General features: G+C 35.3%; 1 protein-coding gene across 3 annotated transcripts; it reads right to left on the reverse strand.

The window, feature by feature from the left end:
• Nucleotides 1–1,349: 1,349 nt before the first annotated feature.
• LOC103931294 (cyclin-A2-4) lies at nt 1,350–9,168 on the reverse strand. Of its 3 annotated transcripts, none has more exons than XM_048583743.1 (11): nt 8,980–9,168; nt 7,265–7,619; nt 6,659–6,914; nt 5,809–5,945; nt 4,741–4,833; nt 3,728–3,861; nt 3,008–3,083; nt 2,437–2,547; nt 2,173–2,322; nt 1,949–2,083; nt 1,350–1,825 (listed from the first exon to the last, which is right to left on the reverse strand). In XM_048583743.1, exons 2-11 carry the CDS (start codon nt 7,559–7,561, stop codon nt 1,772–1,774), a joined length of 1,443 nt encoding a protein of 480 aa, XP_048439700.1. In that variant the 5' UTR covers nt 7,562–7,619; nt 8,980–9,168; the 3' UTR covers nt 1,350–1,771. The 3 variants fall into 3 exon arrangements, with proteins under 3 accessions (XP_048439700.1, XP_009339012.2, XP_009339011.2); XM_009340737.3 differs by having other exon boundaries at nt 5,809–5,942; nt 8,923–9,168; XM_009340736.3 differs by having other exon boundaries at nt 8,923–9,168.
• Nucleotides 9,169–9,383: the final 215 nt, after the last annotated feature.

Consider the following 9,383-nt stretch of genomic DNA (forward strand, 5'->3'; position numbering starts at 1 on the left):
AATTCCGACATGCCAATTCAGCAGTAGACTGTGGGTGTAGAGGCTTATGTCAAGATCGAGTACAACACTATGAAATCTAATTCATGATTATGGGTTGGAAAAGAGGAGGAGAAGCAAAGGAGAGGAAGGAAAAGCACGGCCAAAGAAGAGGGAGGGAGGAAAACTAAAATACAAAAGGCAATGAAAACTAATGGAAAACATCGGGGAAGCCGAGGAAAGGGCATGAAGCTCAAACCTGAGACAAGCTGAGGGAAAATTGAGAAGAGAGAAAAGGAAGAAGAGAAGGAAGGAAGTAGGAGAAAATGATTCAATTAGGAATTGAAGCAGAAAAAAAAATGAAGTAGGGAGGAAATGACCTTGCCATTGGCACCCAACCAAAGGCTAGGGCTGGCGGTTGTGGTTTTTGTTGTTTGAGTTGAAGGCAGAGAGAAAAAAAGGAAAATCCCATCTTTTTTTTTATACTTCCCCAACAATTTTTTTTTATGAAGTGTACTTTACTACCCATTTGGCACTTTTATGCTACTTAAAAAATTTGTCACTTCAACTCATTTTTCAACCAATTATTCAAATTTTCTCTCTCTATAAATTATTATTATTTTAAATTCTTTACTGAACTATACTTTTGAATCATTCAACAAAGTAGATAACATTTTATCGCAACATCGAAAAGCAATCATTCCTATTCTCCTTGGGGCGTGGTTCGACTCCACCAATCTCCCTCTTCCCTTTACAATGAAAATTTTAACTTCCTAACACTATCGTTTATAAAATTAAAAAAATCAAAAATAAAAATCTACAAAAATAAAAGTGCTTTTAAATAAAATATATTGTGGAACCCAACTTACTAACACCGTTGGAGATGTGTGTTTCTTGCGTGGCATAGCAAATGTAACTTTGCTATCTAATAGTTACCTCCCTTGGAGATACAAAGCTCAATTGTCATCTTATTTTACTTACACCTCCAAAGGTATATACCAATATTATAGATGTGAATTAGGTTAGAGAAATAGCTATTCTAATCCCTCTTAAACAGAACTTCCATCCTTTATTTACCCATTTAAGCCCTATATTTTGGATGGAAGTTCAAACAATATTATACAAAGTGACCATTATTTCATATTGTGATAAATTCAAGAATTAATACTCACAAACTTTCAACTAGAAATCAATACTCTAAGTGAGCAAAGTCCGACGACCAATGCACTTTGAATCAAACATAAAGGTTTAATTTGATTTGTATCCTATTTAATGCGAGTATTGGAGAGTGGCAGCTGACCACAAATCCAAGTCAATCTCATTAGGCTTATGTAAGACTATTAAGTTCTGATCATGCAACAAGGAAACTTGCATTCAAACAAAAATATGGTTCATTAGATTAAAAGCTTTGGCTGCATAAGTTACATCTCACTAATTAATTAGAGTCCTGAAAAACTTTACAACTTAATTAAACCGAGGACAACCTGATCACGCGCTGGATTAAACTGAACTCAACATAACGACGACAACTATTAACAATTCATGTAACCAAGTTTCATACTTAAGTGGCCAGACAACCCTAGTTCACTTGTAGCACAGACCCAGGTCGGAAAATCTATGAACAAGAAGTAAGAAATTGGATAAAATGAACGTAAACAGCACGAAGAGGGGATTAAGATGGCAAGTCTAGGTCTAGCACAACCTCTTGGAGTGTGATTGAAAAAAAACCCAAGGAAACTTCTGTCCGGAAAGTGTACATGTCAGAGTCTCTGTTAGCTCTCCCTTAAAATCATCTTCAAAATAGCGTTTCAAGGAGTTTTGGGGATGACAAACCTGCCACAGATTTGTACTGCCGTAACAAAAACCACATCATTAGTAGAAAACTCACATAACGCTCCAAGTCTGGTGTAACGAAAATTCATAAGGAGTTTAGAAACGTTAGCAGTTGTTTCAAATTTGTGCTATTTGATACCTTTTGGTGTCTATACTTCATGCGCACGGCACTCAGAGGACAACCACTAGTGTTCAACTGTAATTCTTGCAAAGCAAGAACTGTGATCTTCAAATCCAATGGCTTGTAACGGGTATAGTATTCGAGTATTGGATTCTGTTAGAGTTACACAACGGAAGTCACATTTCCGGTATATATTCAACATGCTGGAGGAAATAATGATACTGGAAGGGAGAAAGACAAACCCATGGGTGGCTGGACTGATCTAAGGTCCATTTGGAAAGAAAAACAGCTGATGCAGCAATGACAGATGGAAGGAAATTCAAGAAGCTATAGTCGACCAAAGTTAGTTCAGCAAGATAATTGGCCAAGTACTCCAGTTCAAGGCTAGGACTCTGCAAAAAATTTATGATTCAATACGTACGTCTTTCTACAAATCAAAGGTCAATAAATAAAAAGCATGGCATCTGTAACCCAAGGCCAAAAGCAACTTTAACTAATCACGGTACCTTATAAGAAGCTTGTGCTGCTCGAAGAAATCTCCTGAGGAACGTTTTTGTAGTTGGTGCAAAAAGTTGAAAACCAAAATACTTCAGTACTTGACTCTCCATTTTCAGTACCTGCAATGTTTCTTTTTTTTTTAGGAATGCAATGAAAGAATTTTAATAGGGTAGAATAAACCCAAAGCCCAAAAACCCTTAAGGATTTAACTACGAAATAAACACATGCAAGTCCTGCCACAGGTTTTCGGTTTTCAGTATAAAAAGAGAGGGAGGGTCAGGGTTAAAGATTTTACTCATAAACTTCAGACGTCTGACATGGAAATAAAGGGCATCCTGCCTTCTCCCCATGTATAGCAGGGACAAAAGGATATTAGAAAGTGAAATTACCAGCTGTAAAGTTGCGCGATCCTACAAGATCATTTTCATCTCATCTATTTATGTGCAGAGGCAGACATTATACTACTTTAGGAGCATCCCCTAGCAAGCATTTCCTCATTCGGAATAGGGTTTTCCTCATCAGTATATAAATTCTTGTAATTTAACCTGTCTATTGGAGTAAGAACGGACAATGACATACCTCCTCTCTCGAGTAAGTGTTGTCTGTCATGAAACAAAGTTCCTCAACACGTGGTGCACAAATTTCTTCATATTTCCTGAATAAGATTAAAAAGAGAAGAACCACATCTGCTGTCTCAATAAACAACATTTGACAGATATTATGTCTGTGAAATTAATTTGAATGAACCCTTTGAAACTCAGTATTATACAATCACTTGCAAGAGATTCATAACCAAATCAATTTATCGTATTAGTCTACAAATCTTCTACAGTTATAGAATAATCTTTATTGTGTCGGTGCATATTTCATCCAACATATATTTCCCTTGCCGTTGCCGCACAAGGCATTTGAATGAACCTTATGAAACTTCGTATTAAACAACCATCATGCAGTATTTTGGTTAAGGTTTCTTGTTTCCCATCTAATGGTCCTTGGTTGAAATGAAAGAGGTAACTTGAAGAAAACCAACAACATCAAACATGTTGGACAAATAAACTCCTTCCGACTTCTGAGTGACCAAGGATCTAAAAAAACCAACAACATTGTTCATTCACTTTTTAATACAACAGTTGAGAGACAATTTTGGAAAATTTTAGGTTTCCATATTTTTGACTGCTAAGATTAGGACTTACAGATAACAGTGATTGCATAAAATAAAAACACAATTATAAAGAATCGTAAGTTGTAACAAGATATTGCAGTTAACTATGCTATAGGTAATTAGGCATGAATACTTACGAGGCAATCAGCAAGCAAGTGATGCCAAGCAATTGAAGTCTATTCCTTTCAATATAATTGTGACAGAGAAACCAATCGATGAGATAAACTGTGAGGTAAAGCGTATCTGGCACCACCTTATATTCCTCTGACACCTGAAACCATTATCGTTTTGTCAAATTAACTCTATTAGTATTCACACGCTTTACATAAACCATAATACATCATTATAGCATTGACTAAAAAATAAGATTCATTCATGTTCACGGCTATGTTCTGTAATGGAATAGGAGCTTCATATAAGACTTATTGTGCAAGCTGTATGCAAATGTTACTAAACAAGTCATGAGTGAACAAAAGTTACAGTACAAAATGCAAAAGACATAACAATCTTATAAGCAGGATAGCAATATCAGGTAAACGCAAATGCAATGCCATCTCCTTTACTAATAGTGAGCATTTCATAACATGAAAGTGAAATCATGGGCATTGTAAGGAAGCGTTTACTTTAGAGGACAAAAATAAGACAAAGCTATATTGTAAAATAAATAGATAACAGATTTTTTAATTTAAATTCCTCAGTTACCTTCCAGTAATACACAAGGCAATTACTGAGTCAACAACTTGCACTGTATGGACCAGGAAACTGGTTATTGTTGATCAATCGGGAGTAAGGGTTATATAAATGCCATTGATATACTACTCGATTCTTTACATACCATTTTGATAAAGGCACAATGTGGGACAAATTTCAGAGCAAGATACAAAGCTTTTACCTAGAATAACTTGCGTTCCGTGAAGATTGAAAATTCAAGTTCAGTCCATCAGCAATAAATTTGAAAATATCCATTATGAATTAATTCTATCTAGTACAAAATGATAGCAATATCTTCACTAATATAACTCGAAATTAACTGTAGACGGTAGCATGCACTAGCAGCCTAAACTGCAACCACTATTTTCATGTCAGATAAATGAGCTATGTAGACTATCAATAAAAAATAAAATAAAAACTAGATAAAGGACCATCGAACCTCTACAAGCCAATCAATTAAAATCCCCCTCATAGTTTTGGTGATATCTTGCTGTATAGTTTCCATAAAACCAGCATATGGCCTTCTTTCAAGCTGTCAAAAATAAAATTTAGTTTTCCAGATAGAAAGATGGAAGCTCAAAGTCACCAGCACTGAGTGCTATGTTGGAAACAAAACGAGAGCAAAAGATCACATGCATTTTAATAGGTTTGTGACCTTTCCTTGTGCCAAGAATTGCACGAAGTCAAATAGCACTGTAGCCTAGCACAGCACTGCATTATCATTCAGTAAATCAACCAATTATGTTTCTAATTTGTTAAAGCTTATGAACTAATCTATACCAGAACAAACCGTCATATGACAAAAGGCTTAGACAATCTAAAAAATAATAGCTTCAAAATGGTTTATTTTCTTAAGTGCTACCTCCTTTAAGAGAATCTTTTGTTCCTTTAAAAATATGTGATATATACAACTTCACTTCATGATACAGCTTAATGTATTTTATGCGATAAAGGCTGTCCACCTGAGTAATATATCAGAATTCGGCAGCTGGTATAAGGAACAAAAGTTCGTTTTACATGTTTTGTACTAAAGATGAAACTGTAACCTATGCCACTTGAATGTTCTCTTCCAACAACATCTATAAATAGTTTTCATTTTGTTATCAACCGATTCTATCTCAAAGGAAAATTTCCGGTTATTTTCATTGCACAGTATGGAAAGGAACCATCTTTAATATCCTTTATGGCTTATCTATTAACCTGTACTAGGCAATCAACAAAACAATGTTCTAATGAAGATAGGAGGCTAAATAATACAGCTTGCCGGAAATCATGTATCAGAATTTCAGATGAGTCTTAAGTATCACTACATCATTGCGGTTTGAGGCCATTATGCTTGTTAAGCTAGATAATTCAATGCGTCTTAAGTATCACTACATCTTGTCCATAAATGTGTAGCTTTGGTATCCAATTGATAAATTAATCACTGTAATGCATACATATTTAAAATACGGGTGCTCCTAAAAAGGGACTGCCGTACATATAAAAAAGCATCAACGGCACAAACCTCTGCAACAGATAAATGGTTATAGATGTCAGGGGCATAGAGGCTACACAATAGAGGGTCCTTGTAATCCGCATCAATGTTAACAATATGCAGGTTGCCTGATGTTACCATGTCCACTGAAAGACTACCATTATCTGCATGCAACAATACAATACTAAAGGTCACAAACTACTGAATACTAAAGCCACAGAAGATCCTAAAAGAAACATTATCATCTGGCATCTAGTACTCATGTAGCTCAGAAAATCATTGTATTGCATTGACATGGATCAACTGTCTTCAGAAGTACAAAGGGTCATATAATGTCACGACACAGTGAAGCATACTATTGGAAGGGGAAGATTTATATAGTAATTTGTGAATCATGTTGAACCACAACTTCTTTCTCGTCATTATCCAATAACTAGTTTAATGTAATTCTCAAGGACAACAACTGTCATGAACATAACCAGTACACCATCAAGCCTTCCAGTCTGTATTTGTTCAAACTTTTAGAGTTGGATTGAGTTTACAGAAAACATGATTATGTTCTATTGTAGTGGTTAGTGCATATGACCTCATTGCTAATAGGAGAAATGAATGAAACCTCCTCAGATAAAACCTTCCAAGCTCATATAGCCCTTGAGCTCTGCAGTATATAACAACTACTGAATTATGGGAATTACAGCTAATCAGCAAAGTGATGTCTAATCATGCTATTTATCAGCCGATTATCCTTTGTACATTAAGTGAAATGGAAATTCATTGATATATATAAACTCCTATGTAGTGTTACTCTTTTGTCGCATTTCAACTCAAGCTTGCATTGATTTGTCATGTTTGGAGGAGAGAAAATTAAAGAGATACAAACCTTTATACGCAGGGCTTTGGAACTTTGGACTCACTCCAGAACTCTGATTCTCCAACTGACTAACATCTTTCACATCCTTAGTTGGCCGCACAAGTATGTTGCCATCTTCCACATTGATTGAGCGGCAAAATTCATCTGATTTAATTTCTGGTTTTACTGTTCCCTGGACAACATTGGTTTTTGAATCTACAGCAACAGAAGGGGCCATTTCCGTCAGCTTTGCCTGACCCTTTTTAGCTGGCTTACTCTTTTTAGCCTGCATTAATTAGAGGCAGAACTCAGATTTTTGAGGGATAAAAAAGAAAAAGGAAGTAAAGTTCATGATGTGAATATATAGACATATATGCATACAAAACTTTGCTACAAGGAAGATACTGAGAAATGGAAATTATAATCTGGAAATGGTCCTTCAAGCGAACTAATACCATGAAAAATCTAAAGACTTGCGAGTTGTCTCTTTCCCTCAGTCTTGTAAAATTTATTAACATTCAGGCAACTAAATTAGCAGTACACTAACATAGACCAAGCATTTATTGTATTTACTCAACATTTATGAGGAAACCTGACTTCTTATTATGGACAAAATCTAACTAACAGGCAATTGACCTGAATTTTAGTTGCATTGATGCAGTTTCCATATGAAGGTTTACAGAGAGTGTTGGTCATATCTTGAAGTACTGCCCTCCTCTTGTGTTGGATGCATGCATTACCAGCAGCTTTTGTATTATTCTCATCCGTGGTAGATCTCTTTGAATTTGTTCGCAAAGCCTGCTTCTGACTCTGTTGTGTGGGTGGTTTTGGTGGGGGAATATGTCCAGATGTATGAAGTGCAGCAGCTCGAGCACGTGTTATTCTACCAGAAAGCTCCCTAACATTTGCAGTGACCATATTTTCTCTCTTCATGTTTGCAGAGTTGAGAGAGAAACAGCTCACCACATCAAATGGAACCAATCAGTGTGACCTGCAATAAAACCAGGGCCAAGTAAATTCAAGAAGAAGTGGAGTAATTAGTACAAGACTACCACAGATTAACAATTCAAGCAGGAAGTATGACATTTGTAAGGAGATATTAAGAGATACTGCTATGCAATGCATCTCATGAAATTCAAAACCACGATAAGCACGAAAATATGTAAATCAACAGAACTTTTTTTATTTTAGTGCAGTAGACACCATGTTGGTGGAAATAAAGTTATTCGTACAAAAATGCATAAAATTTGAATCTGATACAAACATGAAATAAAGCTAATCATACGGTACACAAGATCACGTCCGTATCAGGATATAAGAAATATTTGAATGATGATCATTGATCATAGAAGTCAAAGTCCCAAATGATCTTTCTACTTAAAGTCCCAAAGTGCCAAATTACATGGATAATTATTAAATTAACCATTTTTGTCATAAAGTGCAGATCAATGGAAAATATTGATTCAGCTTATACCCAAATATATATGTGTGTGTGTGTGTGTATTCAAGTTTCAAATGATAACATGTTGAGCAAACTTTGGAAAAGCATCATGCCAAGATTTTTTCCGAAAAAACGGAAATTTGATGTTCACTGGATTTCATTCAGACCAGTACATTGACCATAATAATCAAAAGTATGAATGAAATGCAAGGAAAATCCAGAGACAAGCATGAATATATAGCTAAAAATTATTCAGCCAGTAAATTCGTTTTCAAGGAGACAAACTACAATCTGGAATTTTCAAATTTCAGCTACTCAGATCAGATAGAAGTGGGATCAAAAAATGTAAAAGGACTGAAAAACTGAGCTCATTTGCTTTTTTACCCACAAATTCTCAGCAATCAAGCAAAAGCGTCGAGCTGTCTTGCAGTTCCAAATAAAATCATTTTTTGCTATGAACCCAATTTTTAAAATTTCAGGATCTCTAAATTTGACACCTTGACCCGTTTGATCCCCAAGAAAATGGGAGAACACAAAAGAAAATGGGAGCCAAGTTGGAAATTTCTTCTTTTCTTATACAAAAAACCAAATAGAAGAAGTAAAACCCAGCTTCTGTTAAGTGGAAATTTTCATCAAAAATGAAAAATTATAGAAAGAAAGAGTCGTGAAACATTGATTTACTTCTTTTTCTTTCCCACATTTTCTCACTAACCGAACATACATTGGTCGCACAGAACAATGTCAAACGACCCAAAACTCGAAGAATTTCAAAAAATGCAAACAAACCCTGAAACCCTAATCGATTCATCTCCAGAACAAAACAAAAAATTGAGGAAACCCCTGAATTACATACATAGATTTTGATGTGTATAGTATAGACACACATTGCATTGTTGGGCTGAAGATTGACTTGAAGGAATGAATCTCTCTCTCTCCCCTAAATACTCCAAAGGCCTCCAAGGAGAGGTGGAGAGAGAAAGCTCTGAGGCTTTAGAGAGAGAGAGAGAGAGAGAGTGGAAGAGTGAGCGGGATTGGGCACAATTTGAAAATCTGACACAGAAGCAAAGTGGAGGTTGTTGTTGCTGCTGGTTAATAATGTTTAATGGAAAAATTAAATTGGAAAATGAAAACTGATTTAATAGTAAATAAATATATTTAAAAAAAATTAATAATATTGTCTGCAAAGGGTTTTGACTGGTTTGACTGCAAAAGGTTAAAAGACAGTTCATTGAGTGTGTGGCTTAGCTTTGTTTTTTTTATTTTTTTTATTTTGATTTAGTTGAGATTTACGCCTTGTATGGTTGAGAATCATCT

This window comes from the organism of the source record quoted next, unplaced genomic scaffold (assembly GCF_019419815.1).
Source record: "Pyrus x bretschneideri cultivar Hongxiangsu unplaced genomic scaffold, Pyrus_bretschneideri_v1 Contig20, whole genome shotgun sequence".
In the NCBI taxonomy this organism is placed as follows: domain Eukaryota; kingdom Viridiplantae; phylum Streptophyta; class Magnoliopsida; order Rosales; family Rosaceae; genus Pyrus; species Pyrus x bretschneideri.